This window comes from Muscardinus avellanarius, assembly GCF_963383645.1.
Source record: "Muscardinus avellanarius genome assembly, chromosome: 5".
Taxonomy (NCBI): domain Eukaryota; kingdom Metazoa; phylum Chordata; class Mammalia; order Rodentia; family Gliridae; genus Muscardinus; species Muscardinus avellanarius.
Window position 1 is genome coordinate 9,109,384 of NC_137790.1, and position 22,043 is coordinate 9,131,426.

The 22,043-nt window shown below is 50.2% G+C and overlaps 1 protein-coding gene across 1 annotated transcript in view; it reads right to left on the reverse strand.

Moving 5' to 3' along the window:
• The window catches only part of DOP1B (DOP1 leucine zipper like protein B), a gene marked incomplete at both ends in the record, with an annotated part of 124,094 nt that extends 115,672 nt beyond the window's left edge, over positions 1 to 8,422 (reverse strand). Inside the window, one exon of the mRNA XM_080695713.1 lies at positions 8,285 to 8,422. Within this exon, the coding sequence (XP_080551839.1) occupies positions 8,285 to 8,422 (138 nt within the window). The remainder of the gene's footprint in view (positions 1 to 8,284) is intronic.
• Between the last annotated feature and the right edge of the window lie 13,621 nt (positions 8,423 to 22,043).

Below are 22,043 nucleotides of genomic sequence, written 5' to 3' on the forward strand. Positions count from 1 at the left end.
ATCCCCACGCTTGGGAGGTGGAGACAGGAGGATCGCGCTGGTTCAAAGCCAGCCAGCCTCTTTAGCTTAAGAGACCCTGTTTCAAAAAATACGTATAAAATAGGTCTGGGAGTGTAGCCTGGAGGTAGAAGGGTTTCCAGGAACCCCAGTACCACAAAAAAAAGAAAGAAAGGGCCAGAATAGTTCAGCAGGTACCAGGCCCCAAGCCCATGCTCCTCCTGTTCCTTCCTCCTGCAGGGTTAACTCTAAGGCCCACGACGAGGAGGCTCTGCTCTGATAAGGGGCGTCCACAATGAAAACTGAAGACTCGAGAAGCTGACGGAGAGAACCCAAAACTCTCTGCTGCCCATGCGGCACTGAAGCCTGCCTTCTGACATTCTGTGGGAGAGCAGGGTGTAGTCAAAGCAAGGCAGACAAAAAGAGGTGGTCTGAGGAGGCATGGTGGTGCACACTTATAATCTCAGACACTCAGGAGGCTGAGGCTGGAGGATTACAAGTTTGAGGCTAGCCTCGGCAACCTACTGAGACCCTGTCTCAAAATCTACAGAAATAGTCGGTCATGGTGGCATATACCTGTAATCCCAGTGCTAGGGAGGCTGAGACAGGAGGATTGCAGGTTTGAGGCCAGCCTTAGGGTCTTAGGGAGACCCTGTTTCAAAATAAAATAAAATAGGATGGGGGGGGTCTAGCTCAGAGGCAAAATATCCCTAGGTTCAAACCAAGTTATTAATCATGCTTGATACAGCTGTCAAGTTCATAAGAGCTCAAAACATACTGGCTGATTGTAAAACAAAAAATAAAAACAAAACAAACAACTCTAATCTACAAAAATGCACAGAGGTGCTGTGTACATGTTGAAATACGCATACAGTGTGAAAGGCTGCACTGAGCCAATTAATATCTCTTAGCTCCTCATAGCTACGCTGCTGTGGTGAGAACACCTCAAATCTCTTCTCTCGGCACCACACTCTGTTACCAATGGTAACCCCGCCGTCCACGGAGTTCCCAGCTCCTGTGTTCTACAGGCATAGCGCCCACGTCCCCTCCTTGCTCCTGGTCACCATCATTCTGGTTTCTCACTTTTAAGTTCAGTGTTTTTACACTTCAAACCAACAAAGAGAGCCGCATTTGTCTTTCTGCTTCAGTCTTATTCACTTAACACTGTCCTCCAGGGTCACCCATTTGTTCCAAGTGACAGGGTTTCCTTCTTTTTTGAAGGCAAAATAATATTCCAAAGCAGGCATGGTGGCACACGCCTGTAATCCCAGTACTTGGGAGGCCAAGACAGAAGGATCGCAGGTTCAAAGCCAGCTTCAGCAATGCAGTGAGACCTTATTTCCAAATAAAAAATAAAATAGGGCTGGGGGTGTTTCTTGGAGGTAGAATGCACCTGGGTTCAATCTCTAGCACCACAAAAAGAGAAAAAAAAATTCCATTCTGTATGTTTTACTGATTAAAATTTATCTAAAAATTGATGGAAAGATGATGGCCTGAAGTCTCAGATAAACCAGGTATAGTGGTGCACACCTGTAATCCCAGTACTTGGGGGGCCAAGACAGAAGGATCACAGGTTCAAAGATAGCCTCAGCAAGTAGCGAGACTCTCATCAACCCAGTGAGACCTGCTACAAAATAAAAATAAAATATGCCCAGGCGGGGTAGCTTGGAGGTAGGATGCCCCTAAATTCAATCCCCAGTAACACACACCACACACACACACACACACACACACACACACACACACACACACAGCTCTTCCTCGGCCTTTAAAATGTTAACTACCACATCCTTAAGACACAGTCTCAACAAACAGTGAGATTAATAAACCTAGTGAAATCATGTTTCAAAAAATAAAATAGAGCCGGGCGTGGTGGCGCACACTTGTCATCCCAGCATTCGGGAAGCTGAGACCCAGAGGATCGCGGTTTGCAGACAGCCTCAGCTACTTAGGGAGGCCTCTGCAACTCAGTGAGACCCGGTTTCAAAATAAAGAATAAAAAATAGGGCAGGGGGTGTAGCTTAAAGGTTGAATGCCTCTGGGTTCCACCTCCAGACCCACAAAAAAAAATTAATTAATTAAAAAAAATAAAATAAAATGGAATTGGGCTGGGGGTATAAGCCTGGAGGTAGGATACCCCTGGGTTCAGTCCCTGGTACCACAAACACAAACATGTCTGAGATAAACAAGTAGGAAAGTTACCCTATGATATAGTTAAAAACTCTAAAAGATAAATTATTCTTTAACGCAAAAATATTGCAAGTTGATAAAATGATATAATTAGGATCTGTCTACCATCGGACAACCAAGACCTCGTGGCATCCAGTTTTCTCTTTGTACAAAGGGCTCGGCCCTCCTGACTCTGCGGCTCGTGGAGTATGCTCTCTACCATCCACCCAACGGGAAACAGACATCATGGCCAGCCCTGCTAGCCTCCAGCATCACTTACACCTGCATTATGAGGGTGTCTGCTCATTCGATTGCAACATACTCGCTGAATTTCTTTGCCTATGTATGAATCCAGGAAATGTGGCCCTCACTAGAGCCTTCAAGGAAGTCTTTACGCACAGGGCTTTTTCCTGGGTACGGCAGAGCGTGCCCGCTGCGAGGCTCAGGGAAGTCATAACAGCTTAGCTAACTGAGGCTTGCTCCCGGCGCCTGCCCCTCACCCCCAAGGGCGCCCGCTCCGCCTGGCGGCGCCTGTGCCGGGCCGCCAGAGGGCTCCGCGTAGCAGGTGAGGCACCTCGCGGGGATACGCGCTTGCCTTGCACGCACGAGGCCCTGGGCTTGGTCCCTCGTCCTGCAAAACAACGACAAAGCAAAACAAAACACCCCTGCTCAAAACCTCCAGGAAGGAGCTCAGTAGCATCCCTTCTCCCACCCTGCTTCCATTAAAAGCCCCGCTGGATGTGGCTGCCCCCGCCCACCCTCGCAGTGGCCGGGCAGCTCCACTCACCCTGCCCGCGCGTCCCTGCGGTGCCTTGGACGCGGGCCTGGGCCCCGATGACTCCCTGCCCGCCTGCCCCGGGGTCCAGGCGCTGCTCCAGCGGCACGTGCTCAGTCATCTCTGTCTACACGGCACTCCGCCCCTCTCACTACGGTATCCCAGGTTGAGTCTTCTTAGCGTCCTGCGCCTGATACCATCTGTTGCTGCTGCCTGTATCCCACCACTAAGACCACTCATTCTTTATCTTTAATTATTACTATTACTATTTTTGGTCCTGGAGATTGACGCATTCTGACTTATTCACACTCTGTCCTCCAGGGGCATCCTTTGTTCCAAATGACAGGGTCTTTGAAGGCCAAATAATATTCCAAACCAGGCATGGTGGCACACACCCGTAATTCTAGTACTTGGGAGGCCAAGACAGAAGGATCACAGGTTCAAAGCCAGCTTCAGCAATGTAGTGGGACCTTATTTCCAAATAAAGATAAAATAGGGATGGGGGTGAAACATTCTTTCTCTGAGATATACCCCCAGCCCTATTTTATTTTTTTATTATATTTTTATTTATTTATTTTTTTGGTGGTACTGGGGATGGAACCCAGGGGCCTTCTACCTCTGAACTACACTCCCAGACCTATTTTATATTTTATTTGGAACCAGGGTCTCACTAAGTTGCTGAGAGCCTCATTAAATAGCTGAGGCTGGCTTTGAACCTGTGCAATCCTCCTGTCTCAGCCTCCCAAGCGTGGGGATTAAAAGTGTGCACCACCACGCCCGGCTGCCCTATTTTATTTTGGAATGGCCTCGCTAAGCTGCTGAGGCTGGCCTCGAGCCTGCCATCCTCCTGTCTCAGCCTTTCAAGTACTAGGCTTGCCGGGATGTGCCGCCATGGATGGTTTGAAATCACCTGTAAAGCAAGGACTGCTCAAATCCATCCCACAGCACCAGGCGGTGCTTCTCGGTTTTATCACTGTACAACTGGTTAGGGTCACTGTAACAAGGCGTCGCATGCTGAGGAACCTAACAGATAAGCAGCTGGGGTGGTGGCCATGGCTTGCAACCCCAGCATTTGGGAGGCTGAGACAGGAGGACTGTGGTTTGCTGACAACCTCAGCTCCTTAGTGAGGCCCTCAGCAACTTCATGAGACCCTGTTTCAAAATAAAGAATAAAAAATTCAGCTGGGAGTGTAGCTCGGCAGTGGAATGCCTCTGGGCTCCATCCCAAGCACCACAATAAACAAAACAAACCCCAAGATGTGTTGTCGGGCACTCGTGGAGGGGAGGGCAAAAGCCTGAGATCCAAGCGTGGGGGCTGTAAAAAGGAATGCTCCAGAACTGTCCCCCCGGGAGGCGGTGGCAGCCTCTGGTGTTCCTGGGCTGGCAGACGCATCCCCCGGCCTCCTCCTCACGCGGTGGCCCGTCTGGGTGTCTGTGTCTACGCTTCCCCTTTGTCTAAGGACACCAGTCACGCTGGACTCCAGCCAGGCCCCGGTGACCTCATGCCACTTATTTCTGCAAAGCCCTATTTCCAAATAAGTTATGTACTGAGGCACCAGGGGTTAGGACTTTGAGGAGCCTCTCGTGTGTGTGTGTGTGTGTGTGTGTGTGTGTGTGTGTGTGTGTGTGTGTGTTGGAGCTGGAACCCAGGGGCATTCTACCTCTGAGCAACACCCCCAGCCCTAATTTTTAGCCTTCATTTTGAAACAGGCCTCAGTGAGTTGCAAAGGGCTTCACTAAGTAGCTGAGGCTGACCTCGAACTGCAATCCTCCTGTCTCAGCCTCCCGAATGCTGGGATTACAAGCGTGTGCCACCACGCCAGGCTTGAGGAGTCTCTTTTGGAAGACACGTTGAGCCCATAACCACTAGTGGTCTACAGCGCTGGGCGAGTTTGCCCAATGGGGCGGTCATCGCTTGGGCCTCCTTTGGGCAGTGCAGCCAGGGTCCATGGCAGCCAGGGGAGGCCTGGGGCAGATCTGCTTATACTCCACGAAGGAACCGGCTCTGTCCACCATCTGAGCACGATGCCTTTCTGTCGTTTAAGCTACTTGGTCCTGGTGACAGCGGCCCCAACACAGGAACGCGGTGGTAAACAGAAGCTGTGCGGGCGCTGAGTGGGAAAGGCGCTGGGACCCCGCGCAGGCTGCTTAACCTGAACGCAGTCTCAGGATGTCGCAGGCATCGCGCGCCAATGGAATCCCTGACCCACAAACGCCGGCCAGCACGGCAGAGCCCAGAGCGCCACCCTTGTCCCGGTGATGCCTGGCCAACCCTTCAGGGCGGCTGGCCCGATCGCTGCCCAATTCCGGTGACAGAGAAGAAGCACGGCCAAGACTGAGCGCGGGAGACCTAGGGGTCAGGCGCAGCGAAAACTTGCAAAGTATTAGCCAGAGGAACGCTGGAAAAGGGGCTCGGTTCTTTTAAGAAGGGAAGGTGTCTGGAGCTGGACTTTGGCCCTTCCTGTGGGTTTTGGAAGGGAATGAATGAAAGACTGTCTTTGCACCATTTGTTATTATAAAGACTCTTACTTGCTTGGGGCAGGCGTCAAGGGAAGGCAGGTAATTACAGCAGGGACAAGAGAACCGTGCCCATTAAACTCCTAGAGCGGAAGGAGCTGAGCCAGGTGTGCTGACAGCTAAACTGCTCTGCAGTGCCAAGACTTTTTTTTCCCGGTACTGGGGATGGAATCCAGGGGCATTCTACCTCTGAACTATACTCCCAGCACGATTTTTTATTCTTTACTTTGAAACAGGGTCTCACTGAGTTGCGGAGGGCCTCACTAAGTAGCTGAGGCTGAACGCAGACCACAATCCACTGGTCTCAGTCTCCCAAGTGCTGGGATTACAAGCGTGTGTCACCACACCCGGCTTGCCTTTTTTTTTAATACTGTAAATTGAACCCAGGGGCATTCTACACCCCCAAGCCTGTGTGTGTGTGTGTATGTGTGTGTGTGTGTGTGTGTGTTATGGGGGATTACTGGGGACTGAACCCAGGGGCATTCTACCCCAAGCTACACCCCCAGCCCTATTTTATTCCTTATTTTGAAACAGGGTCTCACTAAATTGCAGAGGGCCTCACTAATAGCTGAGGCTGGCTGTGAACCTGCAATCCTCCCGTCTCAGCCTCCCAATTACTGGGATTGCATGCCTGTGCCACCGTACCCAGCACCCCTAGCCTTTCTTTTTTTTTTTTAATGGTCCTGGGGGTGGAGAATCCAGGGGCTTTTCTACCTCCAGGCTGTACTCCCAGATCTACTTTATATTTTGTTTAGAAACAGGGTCTCACTAAGTTGCTGAGAGCCTCACTAAGTAGCTGAAGCTGGCTGTGAACCTGTGCGACCCTCCTGTCTCAGCCTCCGAAGCGCTGGGATTACAAGCATGAGCCACCATGCCGTTTACCCCTAGCCTTTTACACACACACACACACACACACACACACACACTCCCTCATTTATCTATACAGTATATATAAGGCCACCTAACTGAGGGAATGGGGGGGGGGACTCTCTAAAGCACAGGATGTACCTAATTTTTATTCTTTATTTTGAAACAAGGGGTCACCAAGTTGCAGAGTGCCTTGTAGCTGAGGCTGGCCACCATCTCAGCCTTCCAAGTACTGGGCTTACAAACATGAGCCGTCATGCCCAGCTCCCCTAGCCCTTTCTATTTTTCATCTTGAAACAGCATCTAGGTAAGTTGCTGAGGCTGACCTTGAACTCATGGTCCACCTGTCTCAGCCTCCCAAGTACTGGCATTACAGGCATGTGCCACCCCACCTGGCTCACCAACTCTACACTTTAAAATGAATAAACAATGAACCTTATGTGCGTTTTATTTCAATTAAAAGAAAGAAGAAGCCGGGCGTGGTGACGCACACTTGTAATCCCGGCATTTGGGAGGCTGAGACAGGAGCATCATGGTTTGCGGACAGCCTCAGCAGGTAGAATGGCCTGGGTCCAATCCTCAGTACAAGAAGGTAGGTAGGAGGTAGGAAGAAAGGAAGGGGAGGGAGGGCAGAAAAAATAACACCATCCCCTCCCCTTACCTCTAAAACAGCACCCTCTCCCCCCTGGCCAGCGAAGGCTTCCTAGGCGTGAGAACCCCACGTGGAGCTAGGTGACCAAAGAACACTGAGGTTTTTTATTTCTTATCTTACCAGGACATTTACGCGTTGGAAATGTGCCTCGTGAGAAACCTGCAGTTTCCTGGCCACAGGCTGTAGGGATGGCCGGTCCCCACCCTGCCTGCGGCCACCTGTCGGGCTGGGCTGCTGCCTGGACGCCGCGCCAGGCTCAGCCTGCTCACAATCCTGACCGGCTCCTGCTCCTTGGAGGGCTCAAGGGGATATCCTCCCTCTTCAGGGAGGTTTGTTAACAGCTCTCTGGAGTGTCTGACCTGGGAGCCCAGAGGCACAGAATAGAGCTGGAAATCTCCCAGAACCCACCCAGGACATTGGTCCAAACTCAAGCCTGGCCAGCCACCCTTCTCTCTCCAGGCCCCGGTATCCTCTACCCACATGTCGCCCTGGTCCCCTTGGTCCTTGGGGGTGACTGCGGCATCCTCCCGCCGGCCAGGAGAGAGTACAATGGTCCCAACAGAGCAAGAGCCCAGGGGCAAGTTCACTTCCTAATAGATCTCAAACTTCATCCCCATCCCTCACCCAAACGAGTATAAACACACACACGTGCACGCACAGAGACCCACGCACCCACACTGGTGGGCGACAGACTTCCATTCTGAGTTCACTCTTTATTCTTCTGAGAGATGCCGGCAGCACAGGGGTCCCCAAAGAACACCAAGGAAGAAAGCGCAGTCACCATCCGAAGCCGATCTTACGGAGCAGTCTGGGTAGAACTGAGCGGCCAATTTTACATTCTATTTTGTGTAGACAGTAGAGTACGTTTGAGAAAAAGACCCCTCAACTCTGGAGTTATCAACACGCTCTGTCATTCTAGGCTCAGAAAAGGCCAGAAGGAGGAAGGTACATCAAGCCAATAATGGAGACGTCTGGGTGACAGCGCTCGGAGCTTTATCTTTTCTGTATTTTCAACTTTTTTTGTGTGTGGTACTGGGGGTGGAACCCAGAGGCTTTCTACCTCCGGGCTATACTCCCAGCCTTATTTTATATTTTATTTGGAAACAGGGTCTCACTAAGGTGCTGAGAGCCTCACTAAGTAGCTGAGGCTGGCTTCGAACCTGTGTGATCCTCCTGTCTCAGCCTCCCAAGCGCGGGGAATACCACCGTGCTCCACCATGCCCACCACACCCGGCTTCCTTGCAGTAACAGAAAGACGACTGTGCCCCCCCCCCCTGTGCAGTCCAAGCGGCACACACCCCACTTACCTTATTGAGCTTGCCGAGGGAAGAGATGAGATCCGCCCATTCACTCGAAGACTCAAAATTTCTTAGAGCCTTTTCAATCACGGAGGAGTAATTTCTGTATCTGTAATCACTTAAGAGCTCTTGCTCTTCTGGGTCCATCTTACATTCTCACAGTGAAGACGGGATCTAAACATGAATTAAAAATAAACAAATGAGCCAGGTATGGTGGCACTCTCTTGTAATTCCCAGCACTTGGGAGGCTGAGACTGGAGGAGCCAAGTTCACAGTCAGCCTCAGCTGCTTAGTGAGGCCCTCCACAACTTAGTGAGGCCCTGTTTCAAAAATAGAAATAAAGTTGGGCATGGTGGCGCACGCTTGTAATCCCAGCATTCGGGAGATGGAGACAGGAGGATACAGGTTCGCAGCCCGCCTCAGCTACTTAGTGAGGCCCTCTGCAACCCAGTGAGACCCTGTTTCAAAATCAAGAATAAAAAATAGGGCTGGAGCAGGGTGTGGTGGCACACATTTGCATTCCCCCGCGCTTGGGAGGCTGAGACAGGAGGATCGCACACATTCGAAGGCAGCCTCAGCTACTTAGTGAAGCTCTCAGCAACTTAGACTCTGTTTCCAAATAAAATATAAAATAGGTCTGGGAATATAGCCCGGAGGTAGGAAGCCTCTGGGTTCCACCCACAGTACCACCAAAAAATAAATAAATAAATAAATAAATAAACAAACAAACAAATAAATAAATAAAATAGGGCTGGGATGTCACTCAGAGGTAGAATACCCCTAGGTTCCATCCCCAGTACTACAAAAAAATTAAATTTAAAATTAAAAAATAATAATAAAATGAAAATTTAAAAAAAGCCAGGCGTGGTGGCAAACACTTGTAATCCCAGTATTCGGGAGGCTGAGACAAGGAGGATCCAGGGTTCTCAGCCAGCCTCAGCTACTTAGTGAGGCCCTCTTCAACTCAGTGAGAACCTGTTTCAAAATAAAGAATAAAAAATTGGGCTGGGGGTGTAGCTCAGAGGTAGAATGCCCCTGGGTTCCATCCCTAGCACCACAAAAACAATTAATTAATTAATTAATTAAAACAATGGAAATAAAATAGGGCTAGAGGTGGAATTAGAAGGTATAGAATGCTCCTGGGTTCAATCCCCAGTACCAGAAAATAGCTAACTTAATAAATAATAAAAAATAGCCTGGGCGTGGTGGCGCACACTTGTAATCCCCGCGCTTGGGAGGCAGAGGCAGGAGGATCGCGTAGGTTCGAAGCCAGCCGCGTGCGCTGGCTTAGGAGACCCTGTTTCCAAATAAATGTAAAAATAGGTCTGAGAGTGTAGCCCGGAGGTAGAAGGGCTTCCAGGAACCCCAGTACCAAAAAAAAAAAAAAAAAAAGAAAGAAAGAAATAATAAAAAATAGGGCCGGGTGTATAGCTTGGAGGTAGAATTTCCCTGGGTTCAATCCCCAGTACCAGGAAAATAAATAAATAAACAAACGAGAGAAGGACACGGATCCTTCCCCACCCAGAGCTCCAGGAGCCAGTGCTCAACAGCGCTGTGCACCGGCTGGCTCGCTGGGCAGACCAGTGCAAATATTTAGCGAGGCATCTGTGCCAGGAGCCATGGCAAATAGAGACGAGCCGCCGCAGCCCTCGTGGCTTCCGAGGCCGAGGAGTGCGGGGAGAAGGGAGGACGCTCAGCTCCGCCTCACTGACCAGATGAATTCTAGGAGACTCGCGACTAAACTACACTGCTGTCGGCTCGTAAAGCTGAAAGCAGATGGTCTCGCCATCGAAGGGCATTTGTAAGACCTAAAGACACACTCTTAATGGTCTGTTCAGCAAGTCAGTCCTCCATAACTAGACTAGGAGACTGGAAATATTCTACAGGAAAATTTGGTGGCTATATATATATATATATATAGTAAGCCGGGCGTGGTGGCGCACGCTTGTAATCCCAGTACTTGGGAGGCTGAGACAGGTAGATCGTGGTTCTTGGCTAGCCTCAGCTACTTAGTGAGGCCCTCCACAACTTAGTGACACCCCTGTTTCAAAATAAAGAATAAAAAATAGGGCTGTGGGTGTAGCTTGGAGGTAAAATGCCCCTGGGTTCCAACCCCAGTACCACACACACACACACACACACAAAATATATATATATATATATATATATATATATATATATATGACTATATATAATATATAATTAATATATCTTTAATATATATGAATTTAATATATATTATAGAAAGCTAGAGATAGGATAGATAGGTGTATTTATTTTAAAGAAAGTAAGTATATATGTATATATATATATTTTTTTATTTTTATTTTTATTTATTTTTTGGTGGTACTGGGGGTGGAACCCAGAGGCTTTCTACTTCTGGGCTATACTCCCAGACCTATTTTTTATACTTTATTTGGAAACAGGGTCTCACTTAGTTGCTGAGAGCCTCACTAAGTAGCTGAGTCTGGCTTCGAACGTGTGCGATCCTCCTGTCTCAGCCTCCCAAGGGCTGGGATTACAAGCGTGCGCCACCACGCCCGGTGATATTCATTTATTTTAAAGAACACATGGATGTAGCTGGGGATGTAGCTCGGTGATCGTGTGATTGCCTAGTATTTCTCAGGCCCTGGGTTCCATCACCACCAGTACTATAAAAAAATAAAAACATCTCTGGTAGCAGTTGTTACACATGGAGGAATGCTACCAGGCCACGAAAGGGTCAGCGTGCTGATACATGCTATAACTGAGCGACTCCTGAAAACAGGCGCTGCATGGAAGAAGCCACCAAGCAAGACCATGTGCTGGATGACTCCGTTCATATGCGATGCCCATCTGGGCTAATCCACAGTGATGTCAAGCAGGCTAGTGGCTGCCTAGGGTGGGTGGGGATGGGGAGTGACTGCAGCTGGGCCCAGGGGTGTTTTATGTTTGGATACTGGGGACTAAACCCAGGGACGTTCTATCTCTAAGCTACACCTTCCAGCTCTTTTTTATTTGGAAACAGGGTCTCACTAGGTTGCTGAGGGTCTTGTTAAGTTGCTGAGGCTAGCCTCGAACCTGCTATCCTGTCTCAGCCTCCCAAGAACTGAGATTATAAGCATGTGCCACCATGTCCAGGCTAGAGGATCTTTTTTAATATGATAGAAATATGGATTATAAGCCGGGCGTGGTGGCGCACGCTTGTCATCCCAGCACTCGGGAGGCTGAGACAGGAGGGTCACAGTTCGCGGACAGCCTCAGCTCCTTAGTGAGGCCCTTTGCAACTCAGTTGAGACCCTGTTTCAAAATAAAGAATAAGAAAAAAAAAATAGGACTGGGGGTATATCTAGAGGTAGAATGCCCCTAGGTTCCATTGCCAGTACCCGCCCCCCCCCAAAAAAGAGAAAGATATATGGATTGTAGTGATGGCTGTGCAACTCTGTAAGCTTACTAACAATTGCGGAATTATATATACTTGAATGAATGAATTTTATGATCTTTAAATTATACCCAAGGACACTGTTAAAAAAAAAAAACTGGGAGGCTGAGATAGGAGGATTGGGGTTCCCAGCCAGCTTCAGTTACTTAGTGAGGCCCTCTGCAACTTAATGAGACCTTGTTTCAAAATAAAGAATAAAAACTGGGCTGGGGGTGTAGCTCAGAGGTAGAATGCCCTTGGATTCTATCTGCAGCACCACAAACAAAAAACAAAACAAAACAAAAACAAATCAACTAAACTGAATTGCATGCACTCAGCAAACTCCTTCCTCTTCTTCAAAAGTGACCCTGCACCCACCAGATCTTTTGTTTTTGTGGTTTCCTCTCTCCCTTACCTGCCACGCCCAGCCCAAGACCTGCTCGCTCTTCTAAAACCCTTGTGGACTTGGTGGCTCCTCCCCCCACCACACAGCACTATAGGTCAAGAGAGCTGCTCCAGGCCAAGATTCCAGAGGTTCCTCTAGGGCTCACCTCTCCCAGTCCCTACCCCGTGTATTCCACAACAGCACTATAGGCATCCTCTGAAAACATCTCACTGCTGTGTTTAATACTCTTCGGACTAAGCTTATAATAAATCCAAACCCCTTCCTCCCCAACTCACGTCTCAATGCACTCTATATGACCCAAGACACTAACACTTCTACAGGGCCTTTGCACATGCTGAACTCTGCATAAATACATTACGTTACCCAGAGGCACCTATAAAATTCATTCCCAGGAAGAAGACCTGTCCCTTTCCTTGATATAAAAACCTTCACACTTTCTGAAAACATTAAGAAAAGGATGGCTGTTTATTTTGCCAAGAAAAGACTGAGGAGTTGGTATACTCAGTCCATAGCTGGGCTTTTTTCCAGGAAACCTCCAGGTCTTAAATGAAACATAACTGCAACACTGCAAAACTGCATGCATGATCTGTTTACTCAATTAAGGGTCTAAGCAATGGGGGAAAAACTTGACTGAGACAAGGCTCCCGGTTTCATAACTCATAGCCTAATAAAAGAGGAAACATATAAATTATGTAATTTCAACAGAATAAATGGGCTGAAATAATAGTCTGAGATGGGCAAGAAGAAGAGGAAGCCCAACTACTATCAGAGAAGACATCAAAGTCCACAGGCGTGGGAGGCTCATGTTACCAGGAAGAAAGCTGCACTGGAGATAGGCAAGTTACAGAGGTGAGGGGACAAAGGTATACCATGTTCATGGCGGGTAAGCACTGCTAACTAGAACAATTCAGTGTTATGGTCAGCCATATAAACCAAGTACTATTTGGTATAACCGCGTAGATGAGAAATTTGGAAATAGCTATTCAAGGGTGCTTCTGGATTTCAAACTATGGTTCATTTAATCTGTGTTTGTGTGTGTGTGGGGGGGAGAATTGGGGATTAATCCCAGGGGTGCTTTACCACTGAGCTACACCTCCTTTTTTTTATTTTGAAAGAGGGCCTCACTAAGTTGCCCAGGCCGTCCTTGGACCTGTCATCCTTCTGTCTCAGCCTCCCAAGTACTGGGATTACAGGTTCAGCAAGGGCATCTGATCTTATGACAGGAAACCAGTCTTCGGTGTGAACTTAGCACATCCATCATTTATGTGTGTGTTGATCTCTTGCAACACATGGAAGTCCCACAAGATGGGTAGTATCAGTCCCAACATAAGGACGCTGGGAATCAGGCCATTCAGAAAACTGCCCTGGTCACTCTGCGAGCAGCCGGCAGGAGCAGGGTTCCAGCTCAGGCCAGTGAAATGTCATGATATGCTAGGGCAATAATGAATAGTTCCACCCTTCAGTAGCTTTCGTTGCCAATGATCTTGCAATCTACCCTGGATCCTTTCTTTGTGAGAAATTCAATCTTTCAGCACACCGATAAGAGTTGTATACCTTATATACAAGTATACACACACAGGAGCGATCATATAAACACGTGTATCTAATCAAATATATTCCCCTTAAAGCTGAAAATGCCAATGGGCCCTCACCTTACATATTCTTTATTTCTGAGAATAACAAGTTCAACTGAAAATCCCGCCAGATCCCAAAGGCCATCGTAAATCTGTTTACAGGAAGGAGGGAAATGGCCACCCTTCCATGAGCAATAAGGCTTACCCACAGATGACCACCCTTGGCTACAGCACAGAGATATTCACTGCCAGTTGGATTCAACAGCTCTAGGACACATTATTTTGAATTTTACTGGAAAAAATTTCAGACACCCAATAGGAGTAGGCTTTGGGGCTGGGGGTGTTTTGTTAAAAAAAAAAAATCAACAAAAACCTACCAAGGCTTCCTCCAATGCGGGCTGCTGCCCCCAGGTGAGGTCAGCACCTGCTGGTAACAGCTCCGGCGGCTGCGCTTTGAGGCGCTGAAGGGACACCCAGGCCAAGCGCAGCTGGGATCCCCAACGCCGGGCCAGGCCGGAGCGGCGCGCACCGCGGCTCCCGGGGACCCTCTGGGGGACCCGGGCTTCTTCCTTAACAGGAAAGCCATTCCCCTCGCCGTTCTCAAAGGTCTGCGTCCTGCCCTCCTCCGCAACGCGGACCGCACTGGCCAACAAGGATGAGCTCTCCCCTCGGGCCCGCCGGGATGGGCGGCGGCGGCGCACCGGCCCTCCCTCCGGGGCCGGCCCTGACCCGCAGCCCGCCGGGCAGGGGCGCGCCGCGCGTCCTCCGCCGCGGGGACCCTCCCTCCCGGGCCGCGCGGCCCCTGCAGGGCCGGCCGCACTGCAGCAGCGCGGGGCCCCGCACCGGCCGCCCCGCACCCGCGGCGCCCGGGAGCACGCCCGCCGCCTCGCCGAGCCCGGCCGGCGGGATGGGGGCGCCCGCGGCCGAGGGGAGGCGCGCCGGCAGGGCGCGGGCTCCACTTACCGGCGGCGGCGGCCCTGTCGCGGGCGCGCCCACGTGCGGCGAGGCGGAGCTCCGGGGCGCGGGAGACGGCCGGCGGGGGCAGCGCGGCGGGACCCGGACCGCGGAGCAGCGCCGCGGCCGAGCCGCAGCCCCGGCAGCCAGGTCGGGGGCGGGGCCGGGGCGGGGCTTGCGGCGGGGCGGGGCCTGGCGCTGTGGGGGTCCGAGCGTGGGGCGGGCCAAGGGCGGGGCCTGGCTGAGGGGGCGGGATCGGGGCGCGGGGCGGGGTCAGGGAGCTTTATGTGAGGGCGGGGCCTGGGCTGAGGCGGGGCCAGGAGCGGGGCCTGGCTCTGTGGGCGGGATCCGAGCGTGGGGCGGGGCCAAGGGCGGGGCCTTGCTGTGGGCGTGGAAGCTCGGGGCGGGGCGGGACGCGGGGCGGGGCCAAGAAGGGCGGGGCTTTGCGCTCAGAGGAGGTGGGATCAGAACGCAGGCGGGACCTGAAAGTGGGGACAGGATTGAAGTGCTGGGTGTGTGCCGGGGGTCCGGAGGCCGAGCCTGGCCCTCGGGGGCGGGACTGGAGCGCAGGCCTCGGGGGCGGGACTGGAGCGCAGGCCTCGGGGGCGGGACTGGAGCGCAGGCCTGGAGGTGGGGCCTGGCCCTCGGGGGAGGGATTGGGGCGCAGGCCTGGAGGCGGGGCCTGATCCTCGGGGGCGGGGTCGAGGGCATGGCCCTACCTTCGGAGGAGGAGGGATCGGAGCTGGGGGCGGGGCTTCGTCCTGGGGCGGGGTCCGGAGCGGATTCTTGCCCGGGGGCGGAGCTGAGCTGGGGGCGCGGCCTGGCCCTCGGAGGAGGGGGACTCGAAGGCAGGGCGGGGTCTGGAGGTGAGGCTTTGCCCAGGCGGGCGGGATCGGACGCGGGGCCTCGCCCTCTGGGATGGGGACTGAGGGCGGGGTCTCGCTCTGGGGCGGGATCGGGGTCTGGGGGACACGCCCCTGGGCAGGGCGCAGGGCGAGCCTGGTGGACCGGCCTTCCCGGTGGGGTGAGGCGGGAGGCGGGTCTTCGGCCACAGGGTAGTCTGGGGTCGGGTCGGACCTCGGGCTCGTGAGCCGGCGAGGGCGGGCCCTCCCTGCTGTGGGTCGAGCCACTCCTGGGAGGGCTTTGCACAGGTGGACAGGGTGGCGTCCTCCCTTGCCCAGGGCATGCCCGACACTACCGAAAGGAAAGGAAGGTCGGTCAGGGCCGGCCCGGGAGTCACGGACAGCGATGACCTTGGGGCCCAAGGAAAGGCCATGGTGCCTGGCCGGCCCGTCCTTCCTTCGGGTCCCCTGTGCTGGGGCGCGGCGGGTGTGGCAGCCGTCGCCAAGGTGTCCCCTCCCCGCCGGCGTCAGCCTCCTGGCTGGCCGGGGGTTGAGGTCATTGCTCCCTGACTTCAGAGGGAGGACTTCATATTCCCAAACCGTCACCCTTCCTGGCATCCAGACCCCCCACCTGGCCTGGCACAAAAGAGCCATGGGGGTTCCCTGAGCTCACCTGGGCACGGGCCCTGTCCTGATGGCCCTGGCCGGGGCTCCCGCCAACCAGACGCCGCTACCTGTGGACTAGGTTGCCATTTCTGTTGCCGCCCCCCCCTTTAGCCCTTGAGTCCCTTGGGAGAGCTTGGGGCTGGGGAGTCCACCGACATTTGGAAATTAGATAGAACACTCTGTATACGTGTATTTGGGGAGAAAAGGTGTGTAGTTTTATCACATTCCAAAGTGAGCCCATCACCGCTCCCAAAACACCAAGATTATTTTAATAGTTTGGAACGCTGGACCTCTGGCTTGGCCAGGTTGTTGGGGTTTTATCTACCTCCCTGCATCATACAAGTGTCCCAGAGGTAAATCCTCTAATGAGGAAGTAGTTTTAGGAATGGTCTTAAAATAGAAGCAGAGGGAAATTAAAGGATCAAGCCACATTTGACAGGGTGGTGGGGGAGCTAATTTTATGAAGATCAACTTTCCAAATAAAGAGATGATAACCTTTATTTTTTACAAAAATGTTCGCCGGGCGTGGTGTCGCACGCTTGTAATCCCCGCTTTTGGGAGGCGGAGACAGGAGGATCGCGCGGTTCGAAGCCAGCCTCAATGGCTTAAGAGACCCTGTTTCCAAATAAAAATATAAAAATAGGTCTGGGAGTGTAGAAGGGTTTCCAAGAACCCCAGTACTACCAAAAAGGAAAAAAGAAAAGAAAAAAAATGGAAAGAAAATTTGGCAAACAAGATTTTTTTAGGTTCAAGTCCTACCCACACTCATATTGCAATGAACTGAGATGAAATAATAACTTCATACTCAATATTAAAAATAAAGAGAATCATTACATTTGTGTCAAAGCTACAAACTTGTCATTATACACATACATAAAATAATATACTTAGCTGGGCACAGTGATGCATACCTGTAATACCAATACTTGGGAGGATAAGACAGGAGGACTGCAAGTTTGAGGCCAGTACATGGAAATTTATTGAAAGCCTGTTTTTTTTTTTAATTTTTTTACTGAAGAGCCGGGCATGGTGGCACATGCTTGTAATCCCAGCACTTGGGAGGCTGAGACTGGAGGATCGTGGTTTGCAGACAGCCTCAGCTACATAGTGAGGCCCTGGTAACTTAGTGAGACCCTGTTTCAGAATAATAAAAAATAGGACAGGAGGTGTAGCTTGGTGGTCGAAAGCCCCTGGGTTCCATCCCCAGATCCACATACACGCACAAAAATTACATCATGTGCATGAGATTCTGTTTCAAAAAATAAAAAGAGAGAGTCAGATGTAGCGGGGCACGCTTGTAATCCCGGTACTTGGGAGGCTGAGAAAGGAGGATTGAAGGTTCTCAGCCAGCCTCATCTGCTTAGTGAGGCCCTCTGCAATTTAGTGAGACCCTGTTTCCAAATAAAGAATTAAAAATAAGGCTGGGGGTATAGCTCAGAGGTAAAATGTCCCTGGGTTCAATCCTCAGTGCCGCAAAAAATAAAATAAAATAAAATAAAATAAAATAAAATAAAATAAAATAAAATACAAAGGGCTCAATGGTAGAATGCTCCTGTATTCAATTCCCAGAATCATAAAATAAATTAATCTGTATGCCTTATATGTATACGTCACCTATCTATAAAGATCTCCAGGTGTGAGAGGGTAATTTAAATTTAGTTTAACACATCCAGGTATTATAATTTCTTGGAAGAACAACTCAGTCTATAATCAGGATTGACAGCATATGTATAATACTAAGAATTGAACTGGGAATCAGGTATGGTGGCGCATGCTTGTAATCCCAGAATTTGGGAGGCTGAGACAGGAGGCAGAATGCCCCTGGGTTCCACCCCCAGTACCAAAAAAAAAAAAAAAAAGGCCAAGGGCATTCCACCACTGATTGATACCCCCAGGCCTGATTTTTTATTCTTTAATTTTGAAACGGGGTCTCACTGAGTCGTAAGGGGCCTTGCTAAGTAGCTGAGGCTGTCAGTGAACCGCAATCCTCAGGTCTCTGCCTCCCGAATGCTGGGATTACAAGTGGGCTCCATCATGCCCAGAAAAAAAAATTTTTTTTAATATTCTCAAGAGAAACCTACTTTCTTAGGTCAAGTTGTCTTGTCATACTTAAAAGTCTATTTAGAAAAAATGTCTATTTAGCTATCTATGCTTATATGTTTAAGTCCTGTGATTAGAGCAAGTGTCTTGCGAAATAATATTCAAACTAATTATGGTGAGCTGGGCGTGGTGGCGCAGGTTTGTAATCCCAGTGTTTGGGAGGCTGAGACAGGAGGATCGCACAGGTTCAAAGCCAGACTCAGTTACTTAGTGAGGCGCTCAGCAACTTAGTGAGACCCTGTTCTCAAAAAGTATAAAAAGGAAAAAAATAGGTCTGGAAGTATAGCCCCGAGGTAGAAAAGTCCCTGGGTTCCACCCCAGTACCACACACACACACAACACACACACACACACACACACACACACACACACACACACACACACAAACTAATTATGGTATTTCAAATTTAAATCGGAACTTTAATTCTATCTCCATCCCCCTCCCTCTCTTTTTCTCTGTCTTCCTCTCTCTCTTCACATAGTCTCCCTTAGATGCTGAGACTGGCCTCAAATCTAGGATCCTCCTGCCTCAGCCTCCCACATAGATTACAGGTGAACCCTACCATGTCTGGCTCCTATTTTTTTTTTTTTTTTTTTTTGCTGTACTGGGGATAGAACCCAGGGGCATTCTACCTCCGAGCTACACCCCAGCCCTATTTTTTATTCTTTATCTTGAAACAGGGTCTCACTGAGTTGCAGAGGGCCTCGCTAAGTAGCTGAGGCTGTCTGCGAACCGCGATCCTCCTGTCTCAGCCTCCTGAATGCTGGGATTACAAGCGTGCACCACCATACTCAGCTTCCTTACTTCTGACAGTAAAGAAAACATTATTTGCCAGAGCCCACTACATACTCTGGCTCAGGCTGACCCACCATTAGAGACAGGGCCAGTTAAATGCATTCTTAGGTTTTTGTTTTGTTTTGTGATACTGGGGATTGAACCCAGGGCATTCTACCTCTGAGCTATATATGCCCCTAGCCCTTTTTATTTTATTTATTTACTTATATTATTATTATTAATTATTATTATTAGTGTTGGTACTGGGGTTCCTGGAAAACTTCTACTTCCAGGCTACCCTCCCAGACCTATTTTATATTTTTTTATTTGGAAACAAGGTCTCCTAAACTAGCTCGGCTGGCTTTGAACCTGCGTGATCCTCCTGTCTCCACCTCCCAAGGGCGGGGGATTGCCACCAGGCCCAGCTCCCTTTTTATTTTTCAATAGGCTCTCCCCGAGTTGCTAAGGCTGGCCTCCAACTTCTCATCCTCTCATCTCAGCCTCTCAAGTACTGGGATTACAGGCTTGTGCCACCACACCTATTGCGTTAAATTCTGATATGTAAATATTGGCGGTCCTTCAAGCGTGCTCCCTCTGTGAGCTAGATTCTATCCGGTGCACTTGGATCATAACCGCGGCTCCCTGTTGGCTTCACCTCCTCCCAGCAGCATCCACCCTAGCACTCGGCCCCTCCCCTCCCCAGGCTCCTCTTAGAGAAGTCACCGGGTTAGGTGCTGTGCCCAGCTTGTGGTCAACGTCGTAACAAGTAGCCTTTGTCCAGCTCCTCCTTATCACCCATCTCATCTCCACACAACATCACTCTTCAGAGTTTTGATCTGTCCCAAGCCTTGTCGCAGTTCAGTGGGAGAAGGAAAAGCCAAAGACGGGCATGTAAAGATGTTGTTTTGGCCGGGCGTGGTGGGCACGCTTGTCATCCCAGCAACTGGGAGGCTGAGACCGGAGGATCGCGGTTCGTGGCCAGCCTCAGCTACTTACTGAGGCCCTTTGCAACTCAGTGAGACCCGGTTTCAAAGTAAAGAATAAAAACTAGGGCAGGGGGTGTAGCTCGGAGGTAGAATGCCCCTGAGTTTCATGCCTAGTATTGCAAAAAGAAAAATAAATAAAAATAAAGATGTTTTATGTGGGAAAACCACGTGAGCATCAGGCTAGGGAAACAGTGAAGAAGAATGATTGAAAAAAACCACAGACTCCGCCCATCATCTTACATGTACACACACAGTACAGGGAGATCGCTCACTCGTTCACTCATCTGTAGAATCAGGGATGGAACCCAGCGGCATTCTACCTCTGAGTTATCCCCCAACCCTAATTTTATTTATTTACTTATTTATTTGTTTATTTATTTATTGCAATACTGGGGATGGAACCCAGGGGCATTCTACCTCCAAGCTACCCCCCCAGCCCTATTTTTCAGTCCTTATTTTGAAACAGGGTCTCACTGAGTTGCAAAGGGCCTCCCTAAGTAGCGGAGGCTGTCCATGAACAGCGATCCTCCTGTCTCAGCCTCCCAAATGCTGGGATTACAAGCCTGCGCCACCACACCCAGCTATTTATTTATTCATGTGTGTGTGTGTGCCTGGGCAGAGGTGCTGGACGGACCACTGAGTGAGATTCTCAGGAAAAACATCAATCAGGGCCGAGCGTGGTGGCGCACACTTACAATCCCAGTACTTGGGAGGTTGAGTCAGGAGGATCGCAGGTTCAAAGTCAGTCTCGGCAACTTAGCGAGGCTCTCAGCTACTTAATGAGACTCTGTTTATCAGGCTGGGATATATCCTGAAGGTTGAATGCCTCTGGGTTCTATCCTCAGTACCAACAAATAAGAAAACAAAAAAGTTAGAAAAATATTCCGATCCACATTTGACACGTAAGGGTCTTCTAAGCGGGCGATGCATGGAGCCCAAAGTGTCAAGGTGGGATTGGCCAGAGGCAGGAGGGGAAACAGGGATGGTGGTTTTCTCGGGCACTTCCTGTCCGTGGCTTTGGTGAAGCCTAGGAGCCTACGGTGTCTGTGGTTCCCCAGTTCCTGCTGACTGTCAGCAGGATTCCGGAGGGTGAAGAGACCAGAGCATGGGAGATATTCAAGAAGCTTCCTGAAAGCCATTAAAATGTCTAAGGAGCTATGGCCGGAGTGAGTAGATGTTGGATTTGATACATGATATAAAAATGGGCTGAGCCAGGCGTGGTGGAGCACACGCTTGTAATCCCAGCGCTTGGGAGGCTGAGACAGGAAGACAGGTTCGAAGCCAGCCTCAGCTACTTAGTGAGGCTCTCAGCAACTTAGTGAGACCCTGTTTTCAAATGAAATATAAAATAGGTCTGGGAATATAGCCCGGAGGTAGAAAGCCCTTGGGTTCCATCCTCAGCACTGCAAAAATAAATAAATAAATAAATAAATAAATAAATAAATAGGCTGAACCCAGCCTGGTGGTGCACGCACACCTGTAATCCCAGTACTTGAAAGACTGAAGAGGATCACAGGTTCGAAACCAGCCTCAGCAATGTAGAGACACTCTCAGCAACCTAATGAGATTCTGTTTGTTTCAAAACAAAAATATACAAAGGACTGGGGATAGCTGGGTGTCAGTGCTTGGGAGGCTGAGACAGGAGGGTCGCAGGTTCGCGGCCAGCCTCAGCTACTTAGTGAGGCCCTCCGCAACTTTGTGAGACTCTGATTCAAAATAAAGAATAAAAAATAGGGCTGGGGGTGTAGTTTGAACTGAGGTTCAATGGAACTGAGTTTCAATCCTCAGTTCAGAAAGAAAGAAAGAAGAAAGAAAGAAAGAAAGAAAGAAAGAAAGAAAAGTAGGTAGGTTAGGAAAGCAGCATGGAGACATAACGCCTCTTAAGTACAATCTCTAGAAACACACACACACACTGAGGCTGGGCATAGTGGCACAAGCCTAGTACTTGGGAAGCAGAGACAGGAGGATCACAGGTTCAAGGACAGCCTCGGCAACGTAGTGAGACTCAGCTACTTAGCAAGAACCTGTTTCAAAATAAAAACTAAAATAGGGCTGGGTGTGGCTC